The sequence below is a fragment of the Lacerta agilis genome, chromosome 15 (genome assembly GCF_009819535.1).
Source record: "Lacerta agilis isolate rLacAgi1 chromosome 15, rLacAgi1.pri, whole genome shotgun sequence".
Taxonomy (NCBI): Eukaryota; Metazoa; Chordata; class Lepidosauria; order Squamata; family Lacertidae; genus Lacerta; species Lacerta agilis.
Window position 1 is genome coordinate 13,460,262 of NC_046326.1, and position 14,529 is coordinate 13,474,790.

The 14,529-nt window shown below is 43.0% G+C and overlaps 1 protein-coding gene across 2 annotated transcripts in view; it reads right to left on the reverse strand.

Annotated features, from left to right (window-relative positions):
- KIRREL3 (kirre like nephrin family adhesion molecule 3) overlaps nucleotides 1-14,529 on the reverse strand; it is a 761,063-nt gene that overhangs the window by 252,653 nt on the left and 493,881 nt on the right. For both annotated transcript variants that reach the window (XM_033171779.1, XM_033171780.1), the window contains one exon: nucleotides 13,358-13,507. In XM_033171779.1, the coding sequence (XP_033027670.1) occupies nucleotides 13,358-13,507 (150 nt within the window). The remainder of the gene's footprint in view (nucleotides 1-13,357; nucleotides 13,508-14,529) is intronic.

The following is a 14,529-nucleotide window of genomic DNA, read 5'->3' on the forward strand; positions in this document are numbered from 1 at the left end:
CTCTAGCACTGTGAAAAACAGAGGCATATATATTCCCATAACTCAGCTCAAATGAATGCTGGCATGGATTTCATGTGAAGAGGATATCCCTTTCCATTTCTGTGGGAACAAAACTCTAGTCCCCTGAAGCCGATGGAGGTAAGTGATCCTTGCAGGACTTCCAAAGGCTTATGGTACGATATATTCCACCACATCTAACAGTGTAGATCTAAACCTAATGTGACACATTCTTAAATATTTAATTAAAACACTGCCTCTCTCTGCATTTTGGAAAGGGGGGTGGGGAGAAAGGAGGCAGCATCAGGCCCATCAAGCTGTTGTCAGACACGAGTGGCAGGAGTTCAAAAAACAATTTAGACAGCATTTGGGGATATCTCAGGAGCAGCCACGCATAAAGTTAAAGGCTGAGCATGTGGAATTAGGCAGTTCACATTTTGGCAAGGAGAACATGGGAAGCTAAGCTAGAAAGGTGAAGGCATTTTGAGAAGACAGTAAAGGGAAGAAGAGGGAGAGACCAAGGGAAGGCTGTGGGAGACAGGAAGACACCAGGGGGGGGGTCTTCAAACCTTCAGAGGGATGGAGTGCTCCTCCTCAGGGTTCCAGCCAGCCATGCCCCCTTTCAGAACACACCATTCTGTTCCACTCCCTACCATGGGATTCTCCCAGGTTTGCTGATACCTCTGTCTTGTGTGCATATGTTGCTGAGTTGGCAATATAAAGACCCCCAGTTAGAGAATGAATTAGCTATTAGCGCCTAGGATGAGTCAATGCATTTCCAATGGCTGTAGGGGCTGGCAAAGCCTTTCCCAATTCAGTGTCAAAGAAAAGGAGCCAATTTAAAATGGCAACCACATAAAACTCATCTGGCACCATGGGGATGAATCAAAACCCAGTGCCAAAATGAAGAGAATGAAAGATACCTATGCTCAGATCTCCAGAATTTTTATATATCTATATCTATTGATACAGACAGTGTAAACTAGGGTGGTGGTGGTGGGGGTAACCTGTTGTCCTGTTGGACTCCAGTCCCATCAGCCCAAACAAGCGTGGCCAACAGTCAGGGGTGATGAGAGTTAAAGCCCAACAACATCTGGAGAGCTGTGGTCTCCAAGCCCGATGTAAAACATCCCCTGAGGAGCTCTGTTTTTGATTGGAGCACCAGTGCTGAGTCAGGGGGCATTTTGCACTCCCCCCGCCGCCGCCATTTTCCCATTATAAAGCAGCAAGCAAAAATTGGCATTAGCCCCACAGTGAGAGGAATTCAGGAACCACGCAGTTGTTCCTGAAGCAGGTCTAATTGCAGCTCCATACAAGGGGTGTGTGTTTGATGGGGGGGGGGATGTTACTGTGAGGGGACCATTAAGCACCCTCTCCCCCAGAACTACTGCTCTGATCCAACCTGGAGCACACCTTCTCTCCACCACTGTGGCAGCTTTAAAGAAGAACTCTTTTTTTAAGGAGACCTGATTGCTGATCTCTCGACTCATGTCTGTTTTGATCCTCAGTGATAGGCACAGAGAGGATAATGAACTCCAGGTGCTAGAAATGTACTTCACACCAAATATGTTTTGGGAATTTTCTCCTTCAAGAGAACATTTTTTCAGAATACAGTCGTACCTTGGCTCCCAAATGCCTTGGGAGTCAAATGTTCCAGCTCCCGAATGATCGAAAACCAGAAGTGAGTGTTCCAGTTTTCGAAAATTCTTTGGGAAGCTGAACATCCGATGGGGTTTCTGCGGCTTCTGATTGGTTGCAGGAACTTTGGAAGTCGAACACACCTGTATCTGGCCAAAGGCCTCTGGGCTTGTGAGACTGGAGTAGGAATAGGTGGATGAGTCTATTTCCTGTCCTTGTCAGTTTCACATGTGTATGTTCATGAATTCATCCTAGTCTGTTTCCAAATCAGTTTAGGATTTGCTACCCCCCCCCCCAAAAAAAAACACCCATATGAAAATCTGTATTTAAATACACAATTTCTTACAAAGAAGCATTTAAATACTGATTATTATTTTTAAACCATGGAGAACTGTAATACAAAATTCAGAGGAGAAGCAAATGCAAAGCATAATTACCTTCCAAGCCATGCATTAGTCCAGGAGGTGTAAATTAGTTCAGTTTGCTTAAAAATGTGAAGTGAATGAAATTATCTTCCAGGGTTGAATGCAGTCTGGGAATGTCCCCAGCCACTCTATTGATAAAACAGACTCCAAATCCGATGGAACAAGGCAGAGCTCAGACACATTCTGGATATTATTCTACTTCTGTCAGAATAGTAGGATTTCCTGCCTCTGCAAGAATAGCCAGTATCATCTTTGCAGGGAGGGAATTGTGGGTTGTTGTTTTTAAATGTGTGGGTTTTACTGCACACTTTGGGGAGCTCTTGCAATCAGTGGCCACCCTCTCTTAGGGTGAATATCAGTTCAGTTTGCATTTTAATGTGAACCTTCCTAATTCACATTTCCTGAAACAATGCACAGACAGAAATGCTTTCTTTCAAACTTCACATGCCTCTGGATTTTGCGATGCAGTTCTTCAATAAAATAATGTGTATGGCAAGAATGCATTAGGGAAACAGGATCCAAATTCAACATTGGTAGAAAGAAAATTCAAAGCCACGGTGGATATTAAGAGACCATATAAGAGCCAAGTTTTAATGTTGTTTTTTTTTTTTGCATGATTCTGAAATTGGCATTGGCATCACACACACAGATACATACTAAGAATTCTTCCCTAAGTCTTTCTTCGACTTCAATGTAGCATTTGGGTCTAGTGAAAGACACTAAATATTGTTCACTAAATATTGCACCACCTTGGTACCTGGACAAGTTCACTTGGTCGCAAGTGGCCAATAGCCACATACATAATGTGCCTGGGGCCTAGTGAATTTCAAACGCTGCCTTCATTACATAGTTTTCGTTGCATGTTGAAGATGCATCTCTTTACTCTGGGCTTTGACACTTGAGATATATGCTGTAGGATCCACCCTATTCCCTTAATTGTTTTTAATATTGTATTATTAAAATGTTGCAACCTGTCCTTACACCTCATGGTAAAGGGTGCGTAAGAAATAATATAAATATTAACAACAACAAGAACAAATGCTCACCATTTGTGGTGGACCATTTCACCAATGCAATGCCATTCCCTCATGGCCATTTATTTTACCCCTACTGCAAACCCATAAGAAGTTTTCACTTCCACATGTAGGATGCAAGGCCTGGGAAACACAGTTGACCCTGCTTTCCCCAATCAAATATTTGTGTTGCATCCAGGATCATCCGTAATTTGAATAGGTCTACTCTAAGTATGGCTATGTATCCCGCCCTTAGAAAACATGGAACCTTAAAAAAAAAATCACCCAAAGGATGATTTCATGACTTTAAATCTCTCTCCTTGAAGTCAATGGGATTTAATGGTGTTCTGTTCTGGCAGGATTATTTTATTCCCACTGATTGCTCTGCTGCCAATTTAATGCCCATCCTCCAACCTGGACCTTCCAAATTTCAGCATCCTGAATAATTTGTGCCAATATTTTTGCTATGCATATTTTAATTGTTGGATAAACTAAATTCCTTTTGTAAGGTCTTGTGACCCTTAAAATCTCATTAAGGGGTTGTTTGGCTTTCCTTATTGCAGCAACTGAGGTCTGATTATCAGGCAAGTTGGTCTAGGAAACAAGTTATATACCTAAGGATGAGAAAGAAGAAGAGCAGCTCAAGTGGCTTCCTATTATTTTCCAACACATTTTAATTTGTTGATAGAGCAAATACCAAAATGTTGGCTTCATTATGCAACAGGTGTTCACCTTCTGTTCTGACAATACACAAAATTGTCTTTCTAACCGAGGTCTCTTTTGGGATAACAATATCACATCATTTTCATGCAATACAATAACCATCATTTTTAAGGCACAACGAAGTCACCAGTCATATTTTAGCTATTGCACATAGAAAGAAAATGGGGGCAGGCGGGCGGGCTGCAAACTTCCCTTGGCTGTTAATGAAAATGTGCAACCTAGAATTCCTTGCAATGTTACATTGCTACTGGTGGAATTATGGTGAGCTACTGGTCAAAAGCAAGGGGGCCCTTAATGTTCCCAATTCCCAACCCTCAACTCCCCTCAATTTGACTCAAATGCTCCCTTAACCTAAAGTGCCGTCATAGAAGGTGAGCCCAGGGCTGCCCCTAGTTATTTCGTGCATTGTCAGGGTTCAACTCACTGGTCATTCATTGCTATTACTTAGCATGAAGACACCTTTTGCTTCCATCCGTTTTTGTCACTGTAGACTTGGACAGATTTTCTCCGTCTCTCACTTTTGCATTAACTTTTCATTTCATGGAAAGCTCTCAAATAAACAGCATGAGCCAGCCCCACAGCTAAGCATTTTGAAGTCACATTGATTTCTACAGTAGAGGTCTAAGCACTTGCCTAGCTGTCCCATCAATGGGACTTAAAAGGGCTTATCTTTGGCTGGATCGTGCCCAGCCATAATAAATGTCAATCAATAGCCTTATTTCTAACTATATAGAATTCATTGAGAATAGCTGTCAGAAGAAAAGACCACGCTTAGCTTTAGCTTTATTGCATCCTGTACAGATTCCATCCTCCTCTCGCCTGATGTCTCCCATCAGGTGTTCAAACACTGCATTGTATGAACAACGACCATCCTAGCCCATTGTTATAGGCACCAGGTCCTCTTTTTATTGCACAAACGGATGACTGCAGGGCTCGGGCAGCAACAATGCCCCAATTGCCCCATGCAATTTGTCACCCCCAACAAAATAGTTATTATAAATAACAGCACATTGAGCAGCTCAATTTATTCCCAATTTTTCCGTCTATAAGTTTTGAGCTGATTTTGCTATTTTATTATTATTATTATTATTATTATTATTATTATTATTATTATGCTTACTCCACATTTCCCAAATCTACAAAGTGGCTCTCAACACACATTGATTAAAAACCAAGCGAGAAGCAATAGCCATAATTCCAACAACATATCCATAAAGAAAATAAACCCAAATACCAAAAAAGGAATCAACACCACAAATGATCAGATAAAAGCCCTGCTGGATAAATAAAGTATGCATTGACCTGGCATTTAAAAGGTATTAAATTTGGCATCTTGCTACGGGAGCCAGCACTGAAAAGACCCTTTCCTGCATTACCACCCATTTCACCACTGGAGATGGGCTCCTTTTGGAGATTTAAATATTGGGGATGTTTGTATGGGAGAAGTTGGTACTTTAAATATCTGCCTGTGACAACTTCCCTCAATAAGATAGATATGAGTGGCGTAATGTGGCAGGATTCGGGTGCTTTAAAATTAGGCACCCCCTGTCAGTAACACTTGAGAGGTCTGATATTATCTGCATATGGTAGCGTGTCCCAATATACAGCAGCAAGGATTTTCAATAATGTGAAGGGGAAACCGCTGACCACTTATCCCTCAACCAGAAGATCAAAGTAATGATGAGGCACTTTGCATTGGAATTTCATTTAAATACACTCAATGAAGGTTAATGGATACTCTGATGAGGCACAACACTTTGTTTCAGTCAAAACTCTTTACAGAGATAGTTAAGAAGTAACTTTACTTATAAAACACACTTTAACGTGTTTCTGAATATAGTAAATTGATTTGTGCCAGGTCAGGTTCCAATTTTCTACTCTCCATTCTCTCTTGATTGGATAATTCTCTGCCCAGCCCTGATAGGCTCCTGGGCCCATAGGAGGAGGTTGCACATTCTGCCCTTCAAATGCACCCCCCTCCCATTTAGAGCTTAAAAGGTTAAAATTAGCACTTGGAATTCAGATTAGAATTAATCTGGTGGCCAGTGCAGATCATTCAACACTGGTGAGCTCTTGATGACCACCAGCAAATCCCTAACAAGTGCCTGGGTGCCATATTCCAAACCAGCTGGAGTTTCCAAACAGTCTGCAGAGGCAACCATTACAGTAATCTAATTCATGTACAATATTACCTTGACTCTTAGTAGCTTTTATATACAGTCCTACCTTGGTTCTGGAACGCCTTGTGACTTGGACGTTTTGGCTCCCAAACGCCGCAAACCCGGAAGTGAGTGTTCCAGTTTGGAAATGTTTTTTGGAAGCCGAATGTCCAATGCGGCTTCCGAGGCTTCCGATCAAATGCAGGAAGCTCCTGCAGCCAATTGGAAGCCGCACCTTGGTTTTCGAACATTTTCGGAAGTTGAATGGACTTTCGGAACCGATTCAATTCAAGAACCAAGGTACGACTGTATGTACTTTACCAGAAGCAGCCTGGATAGCTCAGTTCATTAGAGTGTAGTGCTGATAATGCCAAGGTTGCAGGTTTGATCCCCCATATGGGACAGTTGCATACTCCTGTATTGCAGGGGTTTGGACTAGATAACCCACAAGATCTTTTCCAACTCTACAATTCTATTTCTTCCTCATGGTTCTAAAGCAAGTGTGGGGAACCTCAGACCCGGGGGCCAAATGTGGCCCTCCAAGCTTGTATATCTGACCCTCGTTATTCTTTCAACACTATACCCCCTTCGCCAGCTCCACCATCTCTCCCCAGGCCCTGCCATTCACTGGTCCTGCTTCATATACCCCATTGCCTGTTTAGAATGTGTCCTTGAATGCTGTCAATGCCTTCTGCTTGCTTGGATGGCGGATAAAGTGGTGTGTGTAGAAACTAGCCTCCTGTAAAATTCGCACTTACCCACTTACGCTTCTGGCCCCACGTGGCATGTGCCCTCTGGAAGGTTGCACAGAAGGAAAGGTGCCTCCCAGGCTGAAAAAAACTCCCCAACCTTGTTCTAAAGCTGCCTTTCCAGTGCTGGAGGCTGTTCCATTTGTGCAAATGGGGCACTGCCCCACCAACCACAGCCTGCCGTTGCCCGCCTGCTTCCTCACTTACAACAAGTCTACAGGGGCGGCACTGCCTGTCGGCTTCCTCCTCCTCTTCCTTAGTCTCAGTGTTACCTTTCTAGAACTGAGCAGGGAGGAGGATGGGAACAAAACTAGAATTAGTTGGCTCTGGTTGTCATTGGATCTGGCTTCATCTACTAAGAACAGTAAGAGCTGTTCAACAGTGGAATGGTCTCCTTCAGGAGGCTGTGGACTCTCCTTCCTTGGAGGTTTTCAAGCAGAGGTTGGATGGACCATCTGTCACAGATCCTTTAGTTCAGATTCCTGCATTGCGGGGGGTTGGACCTGACAGTCCCTTCCAACTCTACAAGTCTGTGATTCTATGGCTGTTGGTCTCCCCACTTTCTGCCAGTCCCAATGAGCATCAGCCACAGCTGCTCCCCAGTGAAAACTCCCCAGTTAGAGGAGTTTTTGAACTGAGCTGCATGTGGGTGTGTAGGTAAGTGAACAGATAGACATAAATATCTATTGTGGACACAGAACTGCTGGTCTGTTTGTATGGCAGACTAGTTTTACAGCAGCCCCAGGTACACTTTTATTGGGCTGTATTCCCCCAGAATCATCCACAGCAGTGTCACTGCCTTCTATAAATGCAGCTGGGACCCCTGTAAATAAAGAGAAATCACCGGCACTGGGGGAGGTGGTTGGTGTCATTACCAGTCACCACACGAAAGGAAACAAGGCCTTGGTATCACCACTGACTTCATGAAGACAGACAATTCCCCTCTTGCTGACTCTGACATCTATGCTCTCTGCAACCTTCTCTGCCTCTGGCAAGTGCGTCATTTTCCCCACGACTGAAGTTCCATTTTCCACTTTCATCTTCTTGTTTTATTGGCTTCCTGTGACTGTGTTAATGGCCCTTGCTTTGGACAAGCCCATGCAATAAGACCCCTTGGAGCATGCCGTATGGTGACAGGCAGGACACACAGTCATTCTGAACCAAGCGGCACACAGAAAAACACTTCCAGGTAACTTCCGTTAGACTATTAGAGACTACTTATTTATTGTTAATAGAATGCAAAGGCTCTTGTTCCTAGGCAGGATAATCTTATTGCTATAATTCATATCCTGGCTCATTGAGAAGGAAACCTGGAGGGAACAATAGCTAGTGGAGTGCATCTGCTGCGTCAGTAGTAGAAAGGAATATATATTTGCATCTTGGAATATTAAAAGCGGCACCGGCAGCAAAAAAAGCATAACTAGCATTGCACGGGGAAATCTGCTACACCAGCCTTCCCAACCTGGCGCTCCTTTAGATGTTTTGGGGTACAATTCCCATAATCAATATTGACTCTAGGGTTGGATTGTAGATGAGCATGGTAGAGCATGAGACTCTTAATCTCAGAGTTGTTGGTTCAGGCCCCACGTTGGGCAAAATATTCCTGCATTGCAGGAAGGTTGGATTAGATGATCCTCATGATCCTTTCCAACTCTACAATTCTATGATTCTTTGATTCTACTGCAATGCACTCTATGTGGGGCTCCCCTTACACTTGATTCAGAAACTGCAGCTCCTGCAGAATGTTGCAGTATACCTTGCCAGCAGGAGTGAGGACCTGTGTGCAGACACACCTCTTCTCAGAGATCTACATTGGTTGCCCATTTGCTACTGGGCCAAGTGCAAGGTGTTACTATTATGATATAAAGCCCTTAACAGCTTGGGACCAGTTTACTTGAGAGATCACCTTGCTCCATATATGCCCAATCAGCCTGTAGAGCTGCTATTGTTACAGGTGACACATAATACCTGTTCTATACTTGTAATAAACTGATCTTTAAGTGTGGCAGCACCTACACTTTGGAACTCCTTGCCTACTGGAATCAGACAGGCACCTTCTTTGTATTCTTTCTGCACCTTCTTAAAACATCTTTGTTTAAGCAAGCCCAACCAGGTCTGCAGTGCAACAGTGCCCTTTTTGATGGCAAGAGTGTGCTTGATGTGATTGTACAAGTTTGACAGCACAGTAATGTAAAACTACTGACATATTCCTGTCTTTGTAAGTGTGGTATCTTGTATGGCTTTTTCAAAGGACACCTAATCCTGCCCCCTACCTTAATTTTGTGCTGTGCAATACTGAAAATATTCTACTAGATACAAAAAGCATGGCAACTGCCCTCATGTGCCAATCTTATCCATTTGTTACTCTCTGCAAAGATGCAGATCACAAGCATAGCATTTTTAAACGAGGTGGGGTGGGGTGGGAAGAACTGTTATTTCCAACAGCTAGATTTCCTAAAAGGTAACACTCCCTGAAGTAACTTCATCCTCTGCTTTGTTTACACATTTGAGGGTCAACTCAAACATTGAAGGAAGCAGAAAGAGAATCAACAATCTCGAGAAGATCATAGGTCCATGGTTCACTATTCTTGCTACTGAGGATAAGTGGTCCTGTAAGCAACAGAAGGTATTGCTGTGTTGTGTGGAGTACACAATTCCAGGAGAAAGAAACTCTGTGACCTGTGAGAATCACATTGGATACTACCTGGCTGTGACAAAATAATGTCTATAGCTGTTGTGAATAGCAAAAGAACTTAGCAAACAGTTAGGGTGCTCTTGCAGCAAAAAAAGCTAATGCTATTCTAGGCTGCATCAACAGAAGTCAAGCATGCTGATGAAGCAATAGTGCCACTCTGTTCTGCCTTGGGCAGACCACACCAGGAATACTGTTTCCATTTCTGGGCACCACGATTTAAGAAGGATGTTGACAACTTGGAACATGTGCAGAGAAGGACAATCAAGATAATCAAGGGTCTGGAAACCAAGCCTTATGAGGAACGGTTGAAGGAGCTGGGTATGCTTAGCCTGGAAAAGAGGAGACTGAGAAGAGACATGATAGCTATTTACAAATATCTTAAGGGCTGTCACATGAAAGATGGAGTAGGCTTGTTTTCTCCTGCTCTGGCGGCAATATCTCGAACAATCTTTTAATGTAACTGGCAGATGGAAAATCAGACGTCCTTATTATTATTATTTTATGCTTATTTTCCTTTTTCCTTTCCTTTTGCTATGTTTGGAGCCTTTGTTAAGGTCCAGGGATTGTGTACACATGCAGGTGGTAGATGGTTGATGAAGGACCTTGGGTGGGAGACAGCGTAATGTTGGTCTCCCAGGGTGAGAGGTTGAGAGGAGAAAAGGACCCCTGGTAAGAGCTGGGAGGGGCTGCTACCTTCTATGGGTGGTGGGAGTTGAGAATTGCCTTTAGGAAAAGTCTCTGTATTATTCTTGCTCTGTTCGTATTTTTTTGTATCTGTTTTCTTATTGTATTGTGAAAAGCTTACATAAATATCTTACTTTAAAAAAAGGAATGAAAATCAATCAAGGAAGTAAACCTTGCATTTGTTCACATCATTTGTGGGGGCTTTTAAGCCTGAAAATTATATGTAGTTATTTTATTCTATATACAGTAGCTTTGGTGTTTCCTTTACATTGAAATGAATGTAAGTTACATAAGCAGTTATGTGAGGTACATGAGCTATGTTAAATAGCGGACAGTGAGACTAATAACATAGTATTTAGTGGAAAATGAACTGCAGTGGAATGGCAACAGCGCTGATCATGACAAATACAGGTGAGAATAGAAATTGCTGCCTTCTAATATCCCAGCATCCAAGGAAGTGTGTCTGGCAGCAAGAATGCATCCCAGTTAAAGTCTCTGCAACATGTAAAACTTCTTTCAATATTCCTTCCATCCACAATGTGGCTCCACATTCTCAGTTCCTTTATTATTTTGCCCATCTGAACATTGATGGAAACCTTAACAGGGTGGGGGTTGGACCGGTCATTTAGTGCTCTGTCCCCTTCACAACACTCTGGCTTAACTAATCAATCCCTTGCAGAATTTCAAATCTAGTCCTGAATAGCAAAACGGCATGGGCTTACAGAGGGAGGGAATGCTGAACAGCGTGTATAATGAAGTGACCAAATAATGAACCTCAAAAATAATGAAGTGCACAAATCATGACCTACCAGAGGCTGAACCAGCATGTAATGAACCGTCGAATAACAAGCACATGCTTCAACTAATTCTGGCAAAGAGGCTTTTTGAATCCAAACAATGATTTTGCTTCAAAACTGTACTTTCAGACACAGGGTTTCAATCAAATTCAAGGAACTGCTGTAGTAGGGGCACCATTACACACAAAATAGTGTTCTGTTTCAGTGTATCTGAAGAAGTGTGCATGCACACGAAAGCTCATACCAAGAACAAACTCAGTTGGTCTCTAAGGTGCTACTGCAAAGAATTTTCTATTTTGTTTCGACACAAAAACTTGGACACTAAAGCATTATTTCCTTCTTGGGTAGAGCAAAGCAAAATGCTCTTTGTTGCAATGTGCAATGTACCTTCTCGATCTAAGTTACTTTGCTGTTCTGGATGGGAGAGGTACTGCCAGAAAGTGAATGGGAAGGAGCAATAATAGCTGATTCTGGAAAATGCAGCTGTTTTCTTAGGAGAAAGCCTTAAAAAGAAGCAACCCCACATTCCATGACAGCCATCTTTAACTTTGGGTCCCCACATGTTGCTGGACTACGATTCCCATCATTCCTGACTAGCTTGCTGGGGGTGATGGGATGATGGGATATGTAGTCCAATGATTTCTGGAGAGCAACACATTGGCTACCCCTTCACTGACCACTTCTTTTTCCTTGGTCTCTCCTTTCCTCTTCTGCTGGCCCCCACAATGATCCCTTCTAGGCTTCTTCTTCAATACCATAAGCAAGGTAGCACAGGTGATTCATACTTAGAAATCTTGGATCTTGAAATCTCCATCTGGTACCCCTCCCATGGCAAGTGAGAGAGCAACAGCTGGAGCAAACCACCCCCTGTATTCCCACCCCCCATTCATTGGCCGGCTCCTTTCATATCTCTGTGATACAGAAGAAGAGCAACTCGTTGGAATTATAATGAATGAATTTCAGCTGCTATTCTCTTTTTCATACAGACTCCGCTGATAAACACTTTTCAATCATAATAACATCTCAGCTTTTAGTAGCTGCAGGGGGCTATTTCAGTGGTATATTTTTTCTTGTGTGTGTTTGTACATAAATCATGCTTCTGCAAAAGCTGAGTTACACACCCCAAATCACCAGGAGTTGTTATAAATCTAAATCAGGCCAGTCAGAAAAAATAAGAAATACTTCTTAATATACCTCCCTCCCTCCCCATCTGTATACTTTTGTCAGGTGTAGGAGTGGGATGAGGATTAGAGAAACATAGAGAGATGGGAATCATACTTTTTATTATGACCTTTCCAGCAACATTTAGAAATCCTATTTCATTGAATTACAGATACATCCAATCCCAAATACAAGAACCAAATGGTTACTCGAGGTGTCAGAATCAGGAAAATAAGTGACTTGTTCCACTGCAGTTGGGTGACAAGCTACTTACACAAATCTGTGTGCTTCCTTGTGCTCATGTTTGCACATTTATTTTTATTTGGAGAATAAATGTTCCCTGCCTACTTACTAAACTCTTTGAGGCAATTTACAATGGCTTGGATTCGGGGCTAAGGGGTTGGGTCCAATGCTGGTTCTTCTCAGAGTAAACCCATTGATCGATACAGCTAACTTAGGCCCATTGACTTCAATGGGTCTACTCTGAACAGAACTTACTTGGATACAACCACAAAGTTAGTCAAAATTAGTTCCCATTGAAATAAATGGGGCGTAAGTCATTCACAACTTGATTCGTTGATTTCGATGGGAGTGAAGTTCAACTAGCTTAGACAGGATCCAAATCAATGATTTGAAATTCTAACAAGAGTGGCTACAGAAGGATGAAAAGTGTGCACAAGCACACACACAAGCACACCCCGCCTCATCTTTAGATGTGCCTGCTACCACTCTGCTTCTTGCTTTCTGAGCTAAGGAAGGTTTCATACAAAATGGCAGCTGAAACAGCCCAATGGTTCTCCCTTCCAGGGGCAGGACCTCCTCACCCAGACTCCTGCCACCTCTCAATGTGCTCGCAACTTAAACTACTTACACAGTCAACACTGCACTCAGAATTGAACTACATGAAATGCTAGGCATGTGACTATAACTAGCAGCAAACAGTCCCCTCCACATTTCCAACCCTTCTTTGTGTTATGACATCACCACACATCCTATATCCCCACACATCCCTGGTTCCATAACAGTGCTTGGTGTTGATTAAAAAATGGCATGCGTGAGATAACCTGGGTAACCAAACCAAAATTGCCCTCCAGGTGCTCCTGGACTCTAAATTTCCATCAGCCCCACTCAGAATGGGCAATCACCAGGGATGTTGTGAGCCTGAAAAAACACTTGGTTTTTCATCTGCTGAAGAAACTCTCTTTTTTAAGCAGCACACATACATTCTTTCTGAATGAGCCTTTTAACTCATTTCAAGGTCAAGGAAGAAGAAGAAGGAATTGTGCAAATTTTCCAGAGAGAAATCACATTCTTACCGAGAACGGTCAGCCGGGCTGGTCTGGAACGGATGGCTGCTTGAATGGCCTGGCACTCATACAGTGCATCATCTTGGAGATCTGCTCTCAGGATCTTCAGGTGATGCTCCCCTGACAGATGGTCCCCCACAACCAAGTAGCGCGGGTAACCTTTGGGGTACAAAATGCAAAGAAGGATAGAGCTGAAAAACAGCACACTGTTTGACCAAATCTTAGCAGGGTACTGACAGAGGATAAGCACTATGGGCTTCATCTCCCCAGTTACCTATACTGTCATAGGGGTAGAGACACCCCCCCCCCAAAAAAAATCAGTCCTTTCCAAGTCTGATGATTAATGAGCTGTGAAGCCGAGGCAGCTTGGCACGCTCTTCTGTCCCCCCACCCCCCGTTTTGTTTTTCAAGCTATCAACAGCAGGATTTGCTCTCATGAACTGCAAGAAATACAAATGAAGGGTTTGTTTGTATTTAGCTAATTAGATGACTAGCTGAGCTGGTATCGCACAAGCAGGCAGAGACCCAGCTTGCTAAAGCAGACCCAGCAAAGTTAATTGCCAAAGTTGCTCAGAATCATACGTCAGCCATATTAGCTCCTGTTACTCATTTCCTGTTCTGAATTTTGTGGATAATGGCTATCTGAAGATATCCATAAATTTATCCATAAAGATAAATTCACAATCAGAGGAATGTAAAGTATGTGTGTGTTATATATCCAGCTTCCCGGCTGCTTCATATTCTGGAAACTGGAAGCAGAGAGAAGCACCATGGAAAAGAAAGGAAGGAAGGAGAAGGATGGAAGGAAGGAAGGGAGGGAGGGAGAGGGGGAGGGAGGGAGGAAGGGAGGGAGAGGGGGAGGAAGGAAGGAAGGAAGGAAGGAAGGAAGGAAGGATAAAATGTTTCCCCTTACACCTTCTTGATGTCATTCATTAGAACAGAGCTCAACTTTTGCAATGCTCTGAAGAAGCGCCTCTCTGATACACCAATCACCCCCATGGGTACAGCAAGAGAGTGCCTCCCATCATTGCTCTGAGGCATGGAAAAGTATTCCCATTTTACAATAGACCCTGAGGCCTAGAGAGAGTAAGGACTGGAATTTTTTATCACTGGCAGGCATACAGGGGGCTGAAATTCTGATTCGCACAACATGGCAAAATGACATGGTGCTTAAATCCACA